The 22130-nt window shown below is 38.6% G+C and overlaps 1 protein-coding gene across 6 annotated transcripts in view; it reads right to left on the bottom strand.

The window, feature by feature from the left end:
- Positions 1–22130, bottom strand: part of LOC131223468 (protein MICRORCHIDIA 2-like) — a 72195-nt gene that overhangs the window by 27722 nt on the left and 22343 nt on the right. For all 6 annotated transcript variants that reach the window (XR_009160469.1, XM_058218892.1, XM_058218893.1 and 3 more), the window contains exons 10-15: positions 21965–22063; positions 6799–6900; positions 6556–6705; positions 5683–5775; positions 5427–5478; positions 5236–5347 (exon numbers count right to left, since the gene is read on the bottom strand). Coding sequence is in view for 5 of the 6 variants with exons in the window: in XM_058218892.1 (XP_058074875.1) it covers positions 5236–5347; positions 5427–5478; positions 5683–5775; positions 6556–6705; positions 6799–6900; positions 21965–22063 (608 nt within the window). In the remaining variant the exon portion in view is untranslated. The remainder of the gene's footprint in view (positions 1–5235; positions 5348–5426; positions 5479–5682; positions 5776–6555; positions 6706–6798; positions 6901–21964; positions 22064–22130) is intronic.

Genomic DNA, 22130 nt, shown 5'->3' with positions numbered 1-22130 from the left:
AGCTAGGCAGCTTCCTTATCACTGCTTTAAGACGCGTGGCAGCTTCGAAAGCAAAGCAGTCGGTCTGGAAAGTCATCCCGTCTCGAGCCTAGCCCCCGAGCCGATTCCAATGGTTGTGATGGATCCCAAGTCTATAGAAAAGGATTCTTCAGGTCCCACCAAGCCTCCAACTACTTCAGTCATAGATCTTAACCTCTCTCTCATTCCCGCGCACAGTACCACTTCCTCTTCTCATTCTCCGAAGGGAGCCTCGATTCCTTTATTCTCTCCACCTATTGCGGCCTTTTCTTCTCTTATCCAAGATAATCAGTTGGGGATGTGTAGTCGAGATCGGAGTTTTTCCAGCGTAGAAGTCGTTCCTTTTGGCTCTGTCCCTGATGGAGGCGTTATCGATGATGTTTCATGCTCACACTCGGAATCTCCATCCACTCCTGTTTCCCAATCATCAATCCCCTTTTCTTCCTCCTGCGGTGGGTCAGATCATAATCTCGCCTCGCTATTCTAAGACGAAGCGAGGGAGGGAATTATTGATGCGAAGCCGCTGCAAATCAGAAAGGTCTCTTCAGTTCTTCAGGAGGACTTCTTAGTCAACAAGGAGGTAGATGAAGACCACAAAGTAAATCTGATAGAAATGATTCAGAAGAAAAAACGGACTAGGGACGCTATGGGAAACGTTGGTAGATCTCTAGGGATGTCGTTTAGGGATTGTCCAGAAGATTATATGGCATTATTTCAGTGTGTCGAATCTCGAGGTAGGCCGATATCAAAAACGAGATCTCCTCCAAATCATCTAGCCAGAGCTAGCAGTAACAGAGAGCTATGGCGCTTAGCTATGAGCCCGAGCATGATTACTAGTATGAATGTCAACTCAGGGCGGAAGGGGGCTCAAGGCAGCTTAGTTTCGAGATGAAGATTGTCTCCTGGAATGTTAGGGGAGTGGGGTCAAAACAAAAACGAAGATTAATAAAGAGCTTCTGTGGGAGATATATTCCCCAAATTATTTGCCTATAGGAAACAAAAGTGCAGAGGTTCGATGACCGTCTAATGGGGATGCTATGAAAGGCGAAAGATGTGAATTGAGTATCCCTATATGCGATAGGGAGTGTGGGTGGAATTCTATTGGCTTGGAGATCTTCACAATGGATTCTTTAGAAAAGTTGGGTCGGTGTCTTCTCAGTTTCGGCAATTCTAAAGGACATCTCTTCTGGTTCTCTTTTCCTGGTCTGCTCTGTCTATGGTCCTTCTATTAAAACCCTTAGGAAAGATTTCTGGGCCGAATTGATTGTAATTAGACAGAGCTTCTCTAGCCCTATTTGTTTTGCCGGGGACTTCAACGTGATCAGATATGTTGAAGAGAAATCTATTGGCTCGAAAGTTAACTCGTCAATGAGAGGTTTTTCGTCCTGGATTGAGGACAATGAACTGGTGGATCTCCCTCTCCTTGGCTCTCGATATACTTGGACTAATGGAAGACTGTCCCAAATCCTTTCTAGATTGGACAGATTTCTATTATCCCCTGAGTGGCTGGAGCTGTTTCCATCCATATCTCAATCAACTCTCCCAAGAACCACTTCTGATCATTGGCCTCTGCATCTCAATATTGAGTCTAATTGGGGCCCCAAACCTTTTAAGTTTGATATTTCTTGGTTCCTCATTTCAGGTTTCCACAAGATGATTTCTGATTAGTGGGCAAGTTTCCAGGTTAAAGGTTACACAGGCTACAGGCTCAGCTACAAACTCAGACTCCTAAAAGATAAGCTAAAGTAGTGGAAGAAATTGGAGCTTTGTATCAGAGAATTAGAAATGGAATCCATCCTCTCAGATCTTCAATAAATTGATGTTTGTGCTGAAGACAGTCCGATGTCAACTGATATCCTCGCTAAGAGAATCCAGCTTATTCAGTCTATTTCAGCCAGAGTGTGGCAAGATGAAATATCTTGGAGGTAGAAATCTCGAGCGAAAGGGATAAAGGAAGGTGATAAGAATTCAAAATACCTTCACAGCATTGCCAGTAAGCACGCGAGTGCTAACAAGATCAGCAGTATTATCGTCAATGGGGATCGGATTGAAGACAGATAGAATCTCAGATGAAGCTATATCCTACTTCAATGGCTTGCTCCAAAACGAAGGATGGGACAGGCCTCGATTAGATCATCTGCATATCGATAGCATTTCGGTGAAGATGCTGCTTTTCTTGAAAGTCCTTTCACTGCGAAAGAAGTAAAGTTGGCAGTGAGTTCTTTAGGCAAAGATAACGCCCTTGGGCCTGATGGTTATCCCATCCTATCCTTCCAAAAATTCTGGGATATTATCCAAGCCGACGTAATGGCTTTCTTCAAGGAATTCTATGATAGAGGAAGGCTCTCTAAGAATTTGGGGGCGTCTTTTATAGCATTGATTCCCAAATTTTCGGGTGCAGCTTCCTTCAACGAATTCAGACCGATTAGTCTTCTTGGAAGCCCGTACAAAATTCTGGCAAAAGTGTTGGCCTCCCGATTAAAGAAAGTTATCGGCTCGATCATTTCTCCCAATCAATGCGCGTTTGTTCCAGGCAGGCAGATTATAGATGGTGTGCTAATTGCAAATGAAGTAGTGGATTCCAGTCATAGAACAGGGTCTCAAATCCATTTTCTGCAGTCTGGATATTGAAAAGGCTTACGATCACGTAGATTGGGACTTCCTGCTGTACATGATGAAGAGGATGGGTTTTGGAGTCAAGTGGAAAAATTAGATAGGTGAATGTATTGGCTCAGCTCGCTTCTCAATCCTTCTGAACAGGTCCCCAAAAGGTTATTTTAAGAGTTCCAGAGGCCTAAGGCAAGGTGATCCCCTTTCCCCTTTCCTCTTCCTTATTGTGGGAGAGGCCCTACCAAGAATGCTACACAAAGGTCAACTAGTAGGAATTGTCAACGGTATATCTATAAGAGGTATGCCCAGACCGATCTCGCACGTTAAGTTTGCGGATGATATTCTCATCTTCTCGGAAGCTAATACTGATATGGTTCAGAATCTGCGCACAACCATCTGCTGTTTTGAGGTTGTATCGGGCCTGAAAATCAATATGGCCAAATCTAAAATGTTCGGGGTTAATCTGGAAAAGCAGGAAGTTGCTGATTATGCAGATCTGTTCGGTTGCTCCTCAGGCTCCTTCCCAACTTCATATGTTGGTCTCCCGCTCTGCATCGGTCCTCCTCCTAAAGTTCTATGGGAGAAGGTTATCTACAGGTTTGAGAAATATCTGGCAGCTTGGAAATGTCGATTCTTATCCATAGGAGGCCGTCTAACTCTCATAAAGTCAACCCTCTCTAACTTGCCCCTATACTTCATGTCCTTATACAGGTGCCCGGCTTCTGTTTTAGCTTCTATAGACAAGCTTAGACGCAATTTTCTCTGGAATGGAAAGGGGGACAAGAGGAGGTTTCATTTAGTGGAATGGAAGCAAGTGCGCAAACACTTGAAAGATGGTGGAGCAGGAATTAAAGATTTAAAGACGATGAATCAAGCTCTTCTTGACAAATGGTCTTGGAGATTGGGAACGAAAAGTGAAAGCTTGTGGAATAAGATTATCAAGTGTAAGTATGGCAGTTCTGTAGGGGACTGGTGGACAAAAGATTCGTCCTCATATAGGGCCTCCGCTATATGGAAAGATATTCTTCAGATGAAAAAAAAAAAACAGACAATTCAAGGAATCAGTTTTGAGCTAGGTAAGGGAGACTGAATTCGTTTGTGGAAAGATAAGTGGTTGGGAGAGGTTCCTCTCAAAGATAGGTTTCCAAATATGTTTCGGCTGGCTTTAAATCAGGAAATCTGTGTTGCTGATTGTTACTCGATTATGAAAGGCAAGACGGTGTGGAATTTGCAATGTAGAAGGAATCTAGAAGACTAGGAGATTGAGGATTATGTGAATCTGCTTGCCTGCGTGTACGAATCTTGTCCAAATCAATTAAAGGCCGACAAGATCATCTGGAGATCGGAAAATTCCCTTCAGTTTTCAGTCAAATCTCTATACAAGATGCTTCTCTTCAACCACAACTCTCCAGGAGATCATATCTCTCATCATGTTTGGTACTGCTCGGCTCCTCCAAAAGCCTTGGTTTTTGGTTGGCTGGTTGGGAAAAGAAAAATTCTTACGGTGGACAATTTGAGAAAAAGGGGGAAGGTTTTAACTAATATGTGCCTATGCTGTATGGGGGAAGAAGAATCGGTTGACCATCTCCTGATTCATTGCCCTTTTACAGCTACTATTTGGGCAGAGTTTCTAGTGCGCTTTAGAATCAGTTGGTGTTTTTTGGGTTCGACGGACCTTCTACCAAAAGCCTGGCATGGGATCAGAATAGGAAAGAGAGAGACTAGGTTATGGAGGATGGCTATACTTGCTATATGGTGGTCCGTTTGGGAAGAAAGAAATAGTAGATGTTTTAGGAAATCGTCTAATCCCTCTGAGGTGGTGACCGTCAAAGCTAAACGCTTGTTGATTGAATGGGCCACTCAAGTAAACATTTTTAAGGATTTTGATTTTCTTTTCCTTGAGGTGTAGTTGTTTCTGCTTTCTCAGCAGTCTCTCACTTCTTCTTTTGTATCCTCTTTTCCTTTTAATATAAATCGTTGTCTTTATATAATAAAAAAAAAATTAATCACCCCCGATCAAGAGTCTCGAACATGAGATCTCCCGCTCTGATACCAATTTGATGCAGGACAATTAACCACTTGCTCTAAAAGCTCGAACTAATAGAGCATGGCGAATCAATCCATTTATCCCATAGCCTAGGCCCCACATCGCATAAGTTAGAACCTCGGAGGAACCCCCATCGTGGGCCTTACTTCACATGAGTTCTGCCTCACACGAGACACCCGCCTCACAAGGGCCGCCCATCGCGAGTGTGCCCCCGCATCCCACAAGCCGCCCCACTCGAGCCCGGTGTGAAAATGCCCCTGCATTAATGGTCCTCAAGTCTTTCAAAAATAACAAATATTTGTACGCAAATTATAAATATTAGAGCAATTTGCAACTGCTAAGAAATGCCATGAAATAAAGTATAACCAAACAACAATATATAAGCTTTCTAGTCATTTGACTGATAGTGTTATCACTAGCACATTTGAACTACCCTATAGCTGGAGGAAGAGGTGGTCACAGGACTATCACTACAAGCATCTTCATGACAAGCTACAAAGTGAAATAACATCAGTATAATATCATAAATGTCTAAACAGATAATAATAGAAGCAACAAACCAATAGTCGAGAATCATTTGCTTAAGCCTCATTTCCAGCCGTATGAACAGAGCTGTTCTTTCAAAATCCTGTTTGTCGTGGGCAGGCTCGATAAAATTTGCCTCAAGAAAACCTGCATATATACCATCGCAAATGAACAACAAAAATTTATAGAAATACTCAATAATTGGATTCTTGTAGCAAAAGCATACCAACAACACCCTTTCCCCTGCTAGAACCTTCATGGAGAACTTTCCAGAATGGCTGAGACAATAAGAACACCATATCAGGCGTATGATCAATATCATGGTAGAATTTTCTAGAACTTCCTAACTTTCCAATTTCCATATTCAATGCTCACATAATGCGGAGACAGTAAACTTGCAGCAGAACAAAGTAAGGAACAAAAAAAATCTGCGAAAAGGTAGTCTTCATCTAAGATGTCCAATTGTTCACAACGGAACATACCATTATCAGGCGATTTTTATGATAGACATTGAACCCACAGACTTTGAGAGTGGGGGCGTCCTTTACAAACCCTATGGTTGTTTCCACTGTCACCTAAGTCAAAACCCAGATGTTAATGTGTATGCATTATCATATGGAAAGAAGCAGAAAAAGAAAATAAACACTCCAGTTCAGAAGAAAAAAGCACAAACCAGTAAACATGACAACAATGTTTATGCATGATCATAAAAGATATTATCTCAGAAAAATAGGTGAGAAGACAATGCACATTTCTACTTAAACTGCAAAACCAACATTTAAAGCATTTGCAAAATTTTAAGAATGTTTTTTACTGTTTGTGGATCATTGTTTACATACACAACTAGTTAGGGTAGAAAACAACTGAAAATAAAAGAATAAAAGGATATGTAACATTGGAGAAACAAATAATGTTTTTAATAAGCAACAACAATTTACCAAAGATGAAACCAAAAAGTGCCAGTACTATCCACTAAGATAATGTTTAAGTCATGTGCCACCAACACTGTACGGGGAAAAGGAAAAAAAAAAAAAAACTTTCTCAAATGCATATTAATGTCATATCGAAGTTAAAAGCCAACAAATACGTCAAAGTCCTAAGCACAGACCTAAAACAAGTTGATGTATTCAAACTTCACTGCTGATTACAGGCAAAGCAGAATCATTAATCTTAAAAATATTTGATTTGTTACCAGATATGTAAATACTAGTACTCATCTATCAATGATTGGAGAAATGCTGAGGAACCAAAAAACATAAAGAAACATGAATACGTAGTGTATATTCAAATGCATGAAACATCATAAAAGAAGACAAGAAGCTGAACATTTCGTGTTTCTCTGTGATTCATCTTACCTCTCTCAAAGCCATCCCAACTTGTGGTCTGTAAGGTATTACTTTCGAAAATTTTAACTCATCGGCAATGCTAAGTTGTTCGACAGGTTTTCCCCTTAATATGATGTGGAAATTTGTAAATTTCCTAAGATAAAGAATGGAAGCATATGCCTGCAAGAAAGTAATCTTATTTTACAAAGATGCACAAAAGGCATATATCTTGCTCAGAGGACCAATATACATCACAAAAGTGGCATAACTCACCCGCAATGAATATCGAATGCGGTGTGAAATATGTGATTGGATTGTTGCCTTGGGTGATTTTGACAAGCTTAACAAATTGGGTTCATCTCTCAATTGTATATCCTGGAATCAGAAAGATGTCAGACTAGAATACTGTAAAGCTTGTTTGACATGAGAACTACACACTAAGCATGCAGAAGAAACTGAGTTTTCATGTAGCAGAAAGATATCAGACAAGAATACTATAAAGCTTGTTTGACATGAGAAACACACACTTGAGCATGCAAAAGAAACTACCTTGAAAAACTCAAACTTGACCCAAAGATCATTGGGTAGAGTTTAGAATACAACTCATTCAATACCATCAGCAATACTCTACATGTGTCTATTTCCAAACCCCAACTAGCTGGGATGCGGCTATGATGATGATGATTATCTCTCTCCCTCCCTCTCTTTTAGAAATCATTCTCTCTTATTTGAATGTATATCAAAATAATGAATGTGAACCAGATGCAAATGAATATTCTTAAAAACCCATTTGACCGATGTAAGATTTGGTCGCAAACTTCCAATCGAGGTAATTTTTTCAAAAAAATATATAAAAAATCCATAAAATCAGCAAATATTTCAAGAAATGATTATGCTCAGAAACTTTGTAATATTGATACTCAATCCCTACCCAACTAAATTTACTCAGCCAAATACCGAGTAGTGCTTTAAATAGCGGTAGCGTGTTGCGTAGCGTTCAACCCTCCGTAGCATGTAGCAAAATAGTGTAGCGTGTAGCGTAAGCTACACGATACTTCTATTTTTTTATTTAAAAAGAAAAAGAAAAATATGATAAATAGTAAGAAAAAAGCATATATATATATATACATATATATATATATATATGTCGGATTCTTCAAAATAAAAATCCCACAGGTAAGAGCATCAAGTACAATACAAATGTCACATTCCTCAGTGGTCCCCATGTGGGCCACACCATAGAAAACAATGCAAATCCACCCATGCACACACCTTAGTGGGCCCCACGTGGGCTATACCATAGAAAACAATGCATAGCCACAGAGATATTGAAAAAGAAATGAAAAAAAAAATGATAAAGAACAGAAAATGCGGAGTAACCGGCATTTTAAAAAGGAACAAAAAAAAAAAAACCTCAAAATAACAAATTATTTTCATTGTACATCAAAAGAAACTCACTAAGGGGAACAAACGTACCTATTGTTGTCTCAAAATGAGATTCAATTAATGAAAACTCTGAAATTTGAAGCTTCATAGCCGTCCGGAACCGGAATTGGGGAAATCTGATTTCTCCTTCATTTCTTCTCCAATGATTGTGAACTATGGACCTCCTTATAGGGTCTGGCAATCAGTCAAAGAAACCCCTTCGATGGGCTTTTGGATCGCAAGATTGAAGAGAGGGAGGGAAAGTTGCGTTCTGCGAGGGCTTTCCAAGGGGTTTCGAAAACCCTATTCGATGGCTTTTTTTAAAAAAGTAACTTTAGAAGTTGTTGTGATGTGAGTTCACCACCATTTTTAACAAAGAAAATTTTTTTAAAAAAAAGTGCAGTGCGCACACGCTACACGCTACGACCCATGTAGCGTACACTACAGGAGATTTATGCTATTTGGCACGCTACGGACGCTATTTAATACATTGATACCAATTACCAAGCCTGAGCACTAAGTTTTTAAACCATGGAACATTACTAGTGAAACTCAAGCGGAAATCATTTCCACAGGTCAATCACCCTTACAATTTAAAAGTACCAAGAGGTTGACGACCACATATTTCATGTATTTCACTCAAGCACTTTCATGAATATTGTTGTGAAGTCTTTGGGTTGAACAAATACTCCCACCAACAAAATCAGAGTAGAATATGGACAAATACCAAATATACTTCATTGATAAACCTCTAAATGTCTTATACATATTGTGTCATAAGTAATTCGACTACATCATGTTTTACGTCCATAAAATACAATTATATTCAAAGATATCATGTGGAAGTTATGAAGTATACTTTGCTTCACACTCATAAGACATCAAACTGTTATGACACAACCATACCATTAGACCTACTATTGTAGAGAAACATAACTCAAAGAAAACACAAATCCGTGGGCCATGGAATTGGAAATCAACATCCTCAATCCTTCAAGCAAACCTTAGAAGAATATAGGAAGTCACGGTGCATGTGTAGGTATCACACAATAGAGTTGAAGTGGAAAAGAAAGAAGAGAACAAGGGGGAAATTCTTATGGCCCATCCTAGGCTTTCCTTATGGTTTACATCAAGTGTTGTGAAAAACTACATGGACAACAAGGATAATATGAAATATATAACAACAGAACTGCCTTTTCTAACATAATCATGGTATACGAGACATAAGATAATAACAACCAGCAAGCTGATGCATAGATGAGAATCACGGCCAAATCATCAAAAACCAAGTAGCTTAGTTGATCCAAGAGACTTTGTCAAAGTCTACCGCCTAATTCGCAATACACATATTGGGAGTAGAAACAACATTGTTTTTGATGCAAGGCATGTAATTTAACTATTTGGATGCAAAGATTATTAACAGATTAATCGAAGTAAATCAAATAAGATAATATGCTATCCTACCATGACTAAAAGAGTATCAAAGAGGCAATAAAATTCAGATTTATGTTATAACCACAATCCCACACAAGCATGAATCCTGTAAGCATGAAAACCTTAGGTCCCATGAGAGATTAGAACTCTCACACTTAGCATAGGCATAGTTCAAGTTCAATGGGCAGATTTGGTGTAATTCAAGGGTTAGGAAATTGGGGAAATAAGTTTAGGTTTTCACATTTGGGGAAATAAGATTTAGGGATTTAGGGTTAGGGATCCAGGGATTTAGGATTAGGGATTTGGGGATTTAGGAATTAGGGTTGGGAAGAATTAGGGTTTGTGGAGAAATAGGGTTTTGACAATTAGCAATTTAGGGTATTAGGTTAGGAGTTTAGACTTAGGGCTAGGGATCTTAAAAGGGAAAAGAAGCAAGGATTAAGAGGGAAAGAGAGAGGAAGGTTGGCTGTACGGACGGTCGTACATCACACCCATATGGATGTATGGTCTAAGGTTTGGGTCCGTACGGTCGTACGGTTTGAATGGGCTAGGGTTTACGCGATTTTGGATGTGATGGGGATGGGTTTTAGTTGAGTACAAAAAGGAAAAGGAAGAGGTAGAGAGAAATAAAGAGAGATTGAGAGAGATGGAGAAGGAGAAAGTACAATAAAATACCTCGATTGTAGAGAATGAGAGAGAAGAATAAGATAATGGGCTTCACACCCTTGGATTCACACCAAAATAGCCTCTTATCACATGAGAGATGATGCTTTTTCTAAGCAAAACAGAGTTTTTCATTCGAAAATCCAAGGGCTAGGGCTGGACGTCCCCCCTTTATAACCTCAAAAAAGTCTTTTCACAAAAAGACGCTCTCGGGAAAGATTTCTTTTAAAAAAACCCTAATATCTAAAACATGTCCAATGACACCATAAAACATAAACCTGCTAATCCTAAGCTGTGAATAATTTAAAAATAAATAATAAAAAATAAAAAACATAAAATATGATAACCCAAACACTCATGATCAAAGTGATCAAGGATCACAATGATCCAACTGTCCGATCGAAGGATCCACACAATTCAACAATCCAATCATCGTGTCCTCAAGATCCAATAGTCAAGACTCCTCAACTAAGCAGCCCACATGCATCTTCCTAGTATAGGATATTCAAAGATGTACGATCATGCATGTGGGGTCTTCAAGGCCTTAGTGCAGCCCACCCGGGCCCACGTACAAGTCATCAAGCCAAAGTGAAAGTTGGCTCAAACTCCTCCTCCTCTGGTACACTCTAAATGGTTGGATGTCCTCATGAACATAAAAGCAACCAACTTCAATATGCTTCTTCCACTCATGAAGACTATATTGGAGGCAGCATCAATTACACCCTCATTCTCATAGAACGGATCCGTAGGAGTAACAACAAAACCTCAATCTCTAAGAAAAATGCTTGCGGTCGAAGTGACTCGCATGTGACATGCACCAAATCATCACGCTCAACTTTGGCACCACATGAACAACCAAAAATTTATGATAATTGATACTAAGAAATGCATACCTCCTTTATGAGATACAGCTACGTGGAATGAGAATATAACTCTCTTTTTCAATATCCACGAATGGAACATTTAAAATCCATAAAATCAACAAATATTCTAGATATTTCAAGAATATTCAAGAATATAAAAAATCCATGAATCCATTCATTAAAGAGAGTTATATTCAACAAATATTTGAAATAGTCAAACATTCCATCCATTCTATTAAAAAATAGAGTTATTTCTTGAAATGGTATATGGATATGAATAGTCAAACATTCCATCCATTCTATTCATTTTCGGTTTCCTTCTCTTTTCTTCTAGAAAGTAGCAAACAGATTACAAGAGGGGAAAGCTGTCACTAAATACAATTGATAAGCTAGAGACATCATCTGGGACAAATGAATTTGCCTTGAATTCACTTCCGAAAAGCATGGAGAAAAATGACCTGCCTATTTGTAAATTACGATGGAAGAAGAGCAAGAGAGAGAAGAGAGGAGAACGTGAGAGGAGGAGAAGCTTTTCATATTCTCCCTCTCTCCCTTTATTTATAGAAATAAGGGGTTACAAGAGATAAAGAGAAAAGACTCCTCTTGTTAATAGGAAAGACACAGATAGAGAGTAGAAACCTATTTTAACCACAATACAAAGGAGAGACCTATTTTAACCACAATACAAAGAAGATAAAGGAAAAAAGTATGGTGCACAAAGTACTAGAATCTATGTACACTAACACTCCCCCTCAAGCCGGTGCATGGATATCATTCGTCAAGACAAATTGATGGAGTGGATTTAGTAAGAACACTGGCTAACTGTTCTATCAAACAAACCAATGAAGTTTATAAATGCTTGGCAAATAATTTTTCCCGAATGAAATGACAGTCAACTTTGATGTTTTTTGTCATTCATAGATGTTGGATGCAATGTGACTGACTACTTTATTATCGCAATGTATAGGAATTGGAGAAGAAGTCAAGAATCCCATGTCCTGAAGGATAGCCTTCACCCACAATTATTCACAAGTTATATTAGCCATTGCACGATATTCTACTTGGACAGAGGAGTGAATGACAATGGATTGCTTCTTGCTTTTCCAAGCAACCAAATTTCCTTATACAAATGTTGACCGGGTGCAGCTTCTAAATAACGACGAATTTGATAAACTACTTCAAGATTATGGCAATACGGTTGTTGCAAAAACTGACTTACAATTCCAACAAAGTGAGAGATGTCTAGACAAATAAAACTTTGATAAATTAGCCGACCTACCAGCCTATGATACATGCCCATATTATCAATTTCATCTGATTGTCTCTCATGCAACTTATGATTAACTTCAATAGGTATGTCCATTTGTCGAGCCCCAAGTAAGCAGGCTTAGGAGAGGTCTAAACATACTTATGTTAGAACAAGAAAATTTCACGTTTGCTTTCAGCGAGCAACCTCAACTCCAAGAAAGTATTCCGTAATCCTAAATCCTTCCATCTCAAATGATAATGCCAAAAATTTCTTAACATGGTCAATTCCAACAGTGCTTGTACCAGTTAGAATAATAGCATCAACATAAACAACTAGAATTGTTGTATTGCCATCCATATGTTTTATGGGCACAAAATGATCGTTCGTACTCCTTTTAAATCCAATGTTGGAAATCATGTTGCCAAGCTTTTCAAACTAGGCATGAGGTAATTGTTTGAGACCATATAAGGCTTTATGAAGATGATGGACTTTTCCAGGCTCCTCCTTAGGAAGAAAACTGAGAGGAAAGGGCCATGTATATTTCTTCCTGAAGATCTCAATGCAGAAACGCGTTTTTTAGTCTTAGTTGATATCGATGTTTTAAATAGCTATGCTATGCAATATGTAGCTTACGCTACGTAGCGTAGCTTAGCCTTAACGCTACATACTCATGAAAATAGCTCAAGTCAATGTAGCCTACGCTATATGATAATTTGCGTACGTTATATGCTATATAGACTATGCTATACGCTACATAGCTCACATTACAAGTAATTTTCACTACAACACTAAAATTAATCAATATTTTCAATGATCTGTTTCATTTTAATATTTTCAATAAAAGTTAGTTAATCTTTTCAGTGCTTTTAGCCTTTTTGCAAAAGAATATAAGTAACAATATTAAATCAATTTCATTGCTTTTTCTTTACCTTTACCGTTAATTATTGCCCTTTCCTATTACTTTAAGTTGCGTTCGGTTGCACCAAATATCATGAAATTTTATTAACTTTCATTATTAATTAGGCTAATTTGGTGTTGAATATCATGAATTGGTGTAACCAATCATAACCTTAATTAAAAATCTAGTAGCAGTGTGTCACTTACGCTACACGCTATGTAGCTTAAGCTTCACGCTTCAAAGGGGTGAATGCTACGCTATACGCTATTCGCTATTTAAAACACTCGTTGATATAAGGGTCAGTTACAATTCACGGCAATTGACAATAGAATACAAAGGAGTTTAATTTTCCTACTATAGCAAAAGTTTTGTCATAATCTTCTCTACGCTTTTGGGTGAAGCCCTAGCAACCAGTCGTGCTTTGTATATGTCAATGGATCCACCTGTGTAGTAGTTAACTTTGAACACCCATTTGCACCCGACAACGTGTTTTCCCCACAAATGAGTGACTAATTCCCACGAATGTTGTTTTTCAAAGGCAACCATCTATTCCACCATGGCTACTTTCCATTTAGGGTCGGCCAAGGCATCTAAATTTTTGTTAGGGAAAAGCACCGACGATATAGATGAAAAATAGGATTTATAAGAAGATACATTGTTATAGGAGACAAAGTTACCAGTGGGATGATGCGTGCATGAGTAAGTTCCTTTGTGAAGACCAATTGGGAGATCCACTTGTTCCGGTTCCAACGTTGAAGAGGGGTGGTGCTCGTGAAGGCTGGGAATTATCTTCCTTCGAGAATAGACCTTTCTTTTATTGAAGTGAAATTTGGCACCTCTTAGAGATGAAACTCGTCAATGATAGGAAGAGAATAAGGCAGATTTTCAAAAAAAAAAAAAAGTGACATCCTTGGAAACGAATCTTTTTCAATTCAAAGGAAAATAACATCTGTACCCTTTCTAAGAGTTTTGAGTATCCAAAGAACACACATTTCATTGATCGTGGTTAAAGTTTGGTACAAGATGGTCCAAGGAGGTGGACAAAGCAGGTGCATCCAAACACTTTTGGTGGCAGGATAAATAGAGACGATGCAGTTGCAGACCTCGTAACAAGTAGTTTCCTTTAAGAACATGATGCAGGACAATTAACCACTTGCACTAAAAGCCCAAACTGATAGAGCATGGTGAATCAATTCCTTTATCTCATAGCCCAGACCCCACATCTCATGGGTTAGGACCTCAGCCAAACCCCCCCATCGTGGGCCCCACTTCACATGGGTTCTACTTCACACGAGCCACCTGCTTCACACGGGTGGGACCCGCCTCACACGAGACACCCGCTTCACACAGGCCGCCCACCCTGAGTGTGCCCCTGCATCCCACAGGCCACCCCACTCGAGCCCAGTGTGAAAATGCCCCTGCATTAGAACATTTGCCGAAGTCCGATTGATTATATAGATAGAAAGAAGAATGGCTTCATCCTAATATGTTTTTGCTATTAACGTGCCTATCAGAAGAGACCAAGTGGTTTCCAATAAGTGCCAATTTTAACATTTGGCTACGGTGTTTTGTAGTGGTGTATGAGGACACAAAAATTGAAATTATGTTCCATTATCTACAAAATATATTTTGTAAATCATGGTGCAATTATTCTTAAATATTGTCATATCGAAAGGTTTTAAATTTGTTATTGCATTGGGTAGAGACCACTTAATGAAACACCTTTATAATCAATGGAACTTCATCACGACTTTCAAAGAGGTAAACCCATGTAGATCGCGAGAAATCATTAAAAAATGATATAAAAAAAAATATTTAGAACCAAATACAGAAACTAGCAGAGCAGATCCCCATACATTAGAATGTATAAGTTGCAACGGATGAAATGTCTTTGCATTACTCGAAGGAAAAGTAGTTCGACAATGCTTGGAAAATTGACAAGTTTCGCATTGTAAGATATCATTTTTATCGAATTTTCCAAAAAACAAATGTTGCAATGATTTCGAAGATAAATGACCTAGACAAGTGTGCAAAATGTAACAACTAATGAGTCGAAATTATTTCTAACTCCTCTTTACAACAACTGTAGGAAGCTTTATACGGACTTTAACCACTATGGTTGTGTACAATCTTCAAGATATGCAACCAAGTGCCATGCAAGTCCTATTCAGTGTTCGTAATATTGATAATATCGGCTCACTGGCCAGCGACACAATATCCGTCGGAAACCCCTCGAAAATAAAAATATATACAGATTTTGATGTATCGTGTGATATATCGCAAGATATTGCACAATTTTTGGCAATATCACAGATATTATCTGCAGATTTATCCCTTTATCCACGGATTTTATCCCAGACTCATAGATTTATAGCAGATTCTGTCACAGACTCACGGATCTGCTGTAGACAACAACCATTCAACGATAAATTCAACAATAAAAGGCAGATAATGTCCGGCTTGCATAATTACTAAAAAATATCGGAAAAAAAAGGGGGGGAAAAGCTTTCAATTTAGAGGAGATTTTGATACCTGTAAAAGGAGATTGTGTGATCGGAAGTAGAAATTGGTGGGCCACTCGATCAATCCACAACGGTGCGCTATAAGTTCCACAATCTCGATTTCCTTTCTTTTTTTTCTTCGAATAAAAGCTAGATTCAAATTAGCCGGGAGATTTCGACAAGAAATCTACAAAAACCCCTAAATATTTGGGTTTGATTGAGAAAAAATGGAATTTTTAGAGAGATTTTAGGGTTTCAGTCCTTCCGGAACCCTTTCCTCTTTCGAAAATGGGAGTGGATTAGCTATTGATGGGTTTGAGTAGTGAGATTCACTATTGAAGTGACGTCACCAAGTTTTGTGGGCCCCACCATGATGTATGTGTTGTATCCACACCGTCCATCATTTTGGAGAGATCATTTTAGGGCATGAGACAAAGAATGAGGCATATCCAAAGCTCGAGTGGACCCCACCACAAAAAAGTGTAGACAGTGACGCCCACCGTTGAAACCTTCCTGGGGCCTATCACGAGGTTTATTTGAGATCAACCAACCTGTTAATAAGTTAACAAAGACATGAACAATGGGAAAACATAAATATCAGCTTGATCGGAAACTTTTGTAGCCCCCAAGAAGTTTTTAATGGTGGGCATTCAACCCCCACTATTTTCTGTGGTGGGGTCCACTCGAGCTTTCAATCTGCCCTAAAATGATCTCTCCAAAATGATGGACGGTGTGGATACAACACATACATTATGGTGGGGCCCATAGCTGTTACGGACGGACGTGGATTTCCTGTTAAAGCCTTTTGCAGGAAGTTCCTACGCAAGGATGTTGGGTGGGTATGTGTCGTGCAAAGACGAGCGCTGACGCTCCTGGAGCTCCAAGTTGTACGAACAGTCCAAAGGAGATCAAAATGGTCCCCAAAATAATGTATTTATTATATCCACACCGTTCATCCATTTTCCAAGATCATTTTAGAGTAACAACCCAAAAATGAGTCATATCCAAAGCTCAAGCAGACCACACCACAAATAGAATTGGGGACAATGATTCTCACCGTTAAAACATTCATAGGGCCCACCATAACGTTTATTTTCCATCTAATCTGTTCATAAGGTCACACAGACCTAGATGAAGAGGAAAAACAAATATCATATTCATCCAAACCTTCTGTGACCCCCAAAAGGGTTTCAATGGTAGACGTTCAATCCCCCACTGCTTTTTACAGTGTGGTCCACTTGATCTTTGGATTTGTCTTATTTTTCGGCTCAAGCCTTATGACGAGCTCGCCAAAGGGATGGACGGTTTGAATATAACACATACCTCATGATGGGACCCACAAAACTTGGTGATGTCAACACACCAGCCATATTGGTGGTGTGGTACACACCCAATCTGCTTCATGTTGCATGGCGTTGGCTCGAGACGAACGGCTCTATCACGGGCTTTGTGGGGTCCACTTGATGTATATGTTTTATCCGATCCGTCCATTCATTCTGGAAGATCATTTTAGGGCACCAGTCCAAAAAACGAGACCTTTTTAAGGCTCAAGTGGACCACACCACGGAAGATTTGGATTAAGGGAAAATATAAAGATCATCTTGATCCAAAACTCCTGCAGCCTGAATTAAGGGAAAATACAAAGATCATCTTAATCCATAACTTTTGTGGCCCATAAAAAGTTTTTAATGGTCATTCATCATTGTTTCTCGTGGTATGGTCCACCTGAGATTTGGATCTTCTTAAAGTTTGGGATCATGCCCTAAAATGAGATGGGAAAACAGATAGATGGCATCTATATACAAAAACTACATCAAGGTGGGCCCCACACATTAGAGTAACACTCACTAAGGTGTTGTCCAAGGGGTGTGATTAAACGACCGCCATTAAAAACTTCTTTGGGCCACTTTAAGCAAATCAATAATGTTTATTTTCCATCCAACCTGTTGATAAGGTCAAACATACCTGAATGAGGGTAATGTACAAAGATCAGCTTGATCAAAAAATTTTGTGGGGCCCACCATAATTTCTACTATATCTTTTGCCTTTGAATGCATTGGTTGTGTTTTCATACATGTCTTGATACATTTATAAATGTTATGCATCATGTTTGAATATAATAGTTTTGGTTCAATCGGACAGCGCATAACTTAAGACCCTATACAATGGAAACCTATTATGTGCACTTCTTTTTGAGATTTTATGATTTAAAAGTGTATTAAGGTCTTTTTTAATAATCCTTGAAGTTTCATTGAAAAATTTAACCATTTTCCTAATGTTTCCCCATGTTTCCAAAAAAGTGCAATAAATTACGCGATACAAACGATATATCCCGTGCGATAACCGATATGTACTTGTATCCCTAGGGTGCAATAGATTGCACGATACCGATATTTCGAACACTAGACTCCTATTTGACTAATATAGACAGTGTTCCAATTTTACTCTCTTTATGCCAGCAGGCCAGGACTTGTATACTGCCATATACCCTGGGAAGGTTACACGGGTACATAAATCCTCTAAAATAATGGTTGTGATTGCTGTATGATTTTATATAGTAACTGATTTTGGCAACTGGTTGACCTTAGGGGATTAATATACCCGTCTAAACAACATTTGTCACTTACGGTCCATGATGTATGGCTTGGATGCACCACTCCTTCCCAATTAGGTCGCTCCTAAATAAGAGAGGCAATGGGTCGAGCTGGCCATGGGTCTACTAGCTCAACCCCTTTCAAGCAGTTATGGACCAAGCCAAAAGGGTAGCATGTCTAGCTCAAGCTCAAAATGTGACCCATTTGAGTAAATGGGTTGTGTTGAACCCTACCCAACCCGGCCTCGGGTTGAACCCGTGATCTACCCATACAGGCTATCAATGGGTTGGGCCGATGGTACTAGAAAATGGTTACATTATAGTCATAATGTCCATTATGTAACAGTAATGGCAATACCTGTTATGCTATACAGGGTTATAATGCTCAATTGTAAAAATAAAAAATAAAAAATCGGCCATAACAGGTCCTTAATGGGCTGAAATGGGGCCATGACGAACCAATACGGACCCATAATGGGCCGATACAAGGCCGAAATGTTTTTCCTTTAAAAAAGTCAACCTTTACTGGGTCGTAGCGGCTGTTACAGACCGCAACAGCCTTACAGGGGTTGTAACGGCCTTGCGGCCCATATCGTAACAGCCATAAGGCTGGTTGTTACAACCATCGTTGTCATTAAGTATTCTTTTTTTTCCTTTAAAGTTAACATGTGTCGTATGTATGTATGTATGCATCCACAAACTAGGCTGAGTTTGGCATTCATTTACCCCTATATTCCAATCTTAAACTTGAGTGGGTCGTGACAGGTTGGGTGAGGTTGCAAGCCCCACCCAGGTACTATTCAACGGCTGAGTCAGGGATTGGTTTTGATGAATCTTGACTGTGTTAGGTGGGGCAACATGGTAATGGACTAGGTCAAGTTTAGGCCAGAATCCTTAGCTTGTTTAGTAAAAGGGACAGGCTTGAGCTGACCCCAATCAGACCCTAACAATTGATACTCCTAACCCCTACGATTGGAAACCATACGATTTGATTCCCCATCCAGTTACACATCTCACTGACACTTGCTTCGCTGCAACTGTTCAGCTTGTAAAGTGACTCGAATGCTGAACTCAGAGGGCCATCCCCATACTTATGATCCTTCAAAAAATATATTACTGACATAAGATAATTCATGAGAGTGGAGAGATTGAGAAGGAGGTTTCCAATAGAATTCAAGTGTGGTGGAAGATGGAGATGTGCCTCTGGAGTTTTATGTGATTATCGTGTACCCACTCAAACTGAAATGGAAATTTTATAGGATGGCTATAAGACAAACCATGCTTTATAATCAAAGTCTATTGTAACGGTCGTTATGGGACCATAAAGGCCGTTACGTAAAGGTAACATTGGCAACCGTTACATGTTACGGGGTCGTAAAGGCTGCAATGGCTGTTATGGAAAAAAAAAATGACCCATAAAGGCCATTGCAACCCTGTAACGGCCTGTTACAACCCTCGTAAAGGCCATAACAACCTCATAACAGTCCATGACAGGGCTAATCCAGGTTTTTTGTTCAATAAAAAAGAGATTGTAACATCCCTTACGGCCCGTATTGTAAAGGTAATGGTGGTGGCTGTTACGTCCGCCTTTACCGTTACAGAATACCTTGTTTATAATCTTCAAAAAAAAAAAAAAAAAAGATGAAGAAGAAGAAGAAGAAGAAAGAAAGAAAGAAAGAAAGAAAAAGACAAGCCATGCTTTATGGGACAAAATGTTTGGCGATTAAGGAACAACATGTCCCTAGGATGAGTGTAGCTAAAATGAGGATATTGAGAAGGATGAGTGGCAAGACAAGGAACGATAGAATTAGAAATGAATGCATTCGAGGGAATTTAGGAGTGGCGGCAATAGATAACAAGATGAGGGAAAGTAGACAAATGGTTTGGGCATGTGCAACGGAGACCAAGAACTCCGATAGTTAGGAGTTAGTTTATACACATTATAGGATCTAAAAGGGCTAAGGGAATGCCCAAAAGGACGTGGGTGGAAGTAGTAAGTAACAAATTGATGACCTATGGTCTACCTGAAGTTGTGGCCCTTGATAGAGTAGAATGGCAAAAAAGAATTCATGTAGATGGTGACGGTGTTGGTCGTGATGAGTTAATATATATTGGAGATTATAAGTTACAAACCATAAAACCAAGTCGGTCCATGAAAGGTTATTTTATGCTAAAGGTTACAAGTAATGTTTTAAATATCGGCCAATATATCCCATGATATCTTGTATCCCACCGGTGCAACATGAAAAACACAGGTAGTGCCTGCATGATCGATCCAATGAGCATTTTCAATTTTCGATCCCCCTTTTTTTTTTTTTTTTTTTTTGAAATCATGTTAAATCAGTGTCAAATGGTTATAAATCCATTGGTTCTTCATGTTTTGCATGAAAATTCATGAAGTTGAGGATTTGATTTCGATATCCATTGGTTTTACATGTTCTCTATGCTTTTTTTTCGAAATTTTCCTTTAACCAGTTGTCAATTGAGAGTAATTTCAAAGTATTTAAGAGTATTTGATGAAATGATCATCACATACACTCTCATATCGAAATTTGAGTGTAGGTGGTCCGATTTGGGAAAAAATCAAAATTTTCCCAATTTCTTCCAAATTACTTGCAATGTTCACTCCAAATATGAAATCAAGCATATATGAGGGTTGATCTACTGATTTGTTAAGTCCTTGTTAATTTTTGAAAAATAAAAAATCATTTTTGAATTAATAATTAATAAAAAATTTATTGAAATATTAATTTTTTTCGAAATTTCCCTTCAACCAGTTGTCAATTGAAACTAATTTCGAAGTATTTGGGAGTGTTTGAACTTTGATGAAAAGATCATCACATACACTCTTTCGAATATAGTTGCATTAGTTCAGTCAGACAACGCATAGCTTAGGACCCTATACAAGGAAACCTATTATGTGCACTTCTTTTTTGACATGTTAATGATTTAAAAGTGTGTATTAAGATCTTTTTTAACAATCCCTAAAGTTTCATTGAAAAATTCAACCATTTTTCCAATGTTTCCCAAAAAGTGCGATAAATTACTCGATATAAACGACATATCCCCTGTGATAACCGATATGTATCTGTATCCCAAGGATGTGATACGTAACACGATACGGATATTTCGAACATTGGTTATAAGAGAGTGCCTACTGAATATAGACTGTTAAGCAAGGTGTTCCATAACGATAATGGTGGCCGTAACGGCCACCACCATTACCATTACTATACGGGCCGTAATTGCCATTATGGCATTTTTAATTTTTACGAAAAAATCTGTTTCTGGACCGTTACGGGCAGTTTTTCTGTAACGGTCGTTTCGGCCCCATTACGCGTAATAGTCATGGCCGTTACCGTTGCATAGCGGCCGTTACAGCTGTTACGTAACCGTTTTTGTATACCTTGCTGTCAAGTGGGAAACATTTATGAACAACAAAGCATAAAGCTACTTAATATATGAAATTATGTCAAACAAATCCGTATAAGAGATTTTCTAAGTGGCAGATGTAATTTGTTGAGATGTGAGGCAACTGTAGAAAACCAAGATGAGATGTTAAAGAAAAAAGAGGAGCAAGCACAATCTTACAGTTAAACAATTACCAAAACATCCATAAGAGACCTTATTAGGTACTCATGACTAGACACTCATGGAAACAAATAAACAAAATGCACAAATTAAATTGACCGGGTATCAGTGATATATTACAATCATTTACTTCCTAACAGGATAAAGATGTCCTCTTACGATAAAGCAGCAGACACGTCAGAAGAATAAAAGTTTGAAATAAATCAATAAACAATAAATTACCTCATCATCATCATCGAAATCCAATTCATAAACGCCGTCATCATTAAGCCATAAGTTATATACAATTACTTTTGTTCCATGAGATTCAATATCCTCAAACTGAAATTGTAAAACAAACCATTTAGGATGTAACAAAATTCAGTATAACCAAACACATAAATATTAA

The sequence above is a fragment of the Magnolia sinica genome, chromosome 13, assembly GCF_029962835.1.
Source record: "Magnolia sinica isolate HGM2019 chromosome 13, MsV1, whole genome shotgun sequence".
NCBI classification, from domain to species: domain Eukaryota; kingdom Viridiplantae; phylum Streptophyta; class Magnoliopsida; order Magnoliales; family Magnoliaceae; genus Magnolia; species Magnolia sinica.
This window is presented reverse-complemented; position numbering and strand designations above follow the sequence as displayed.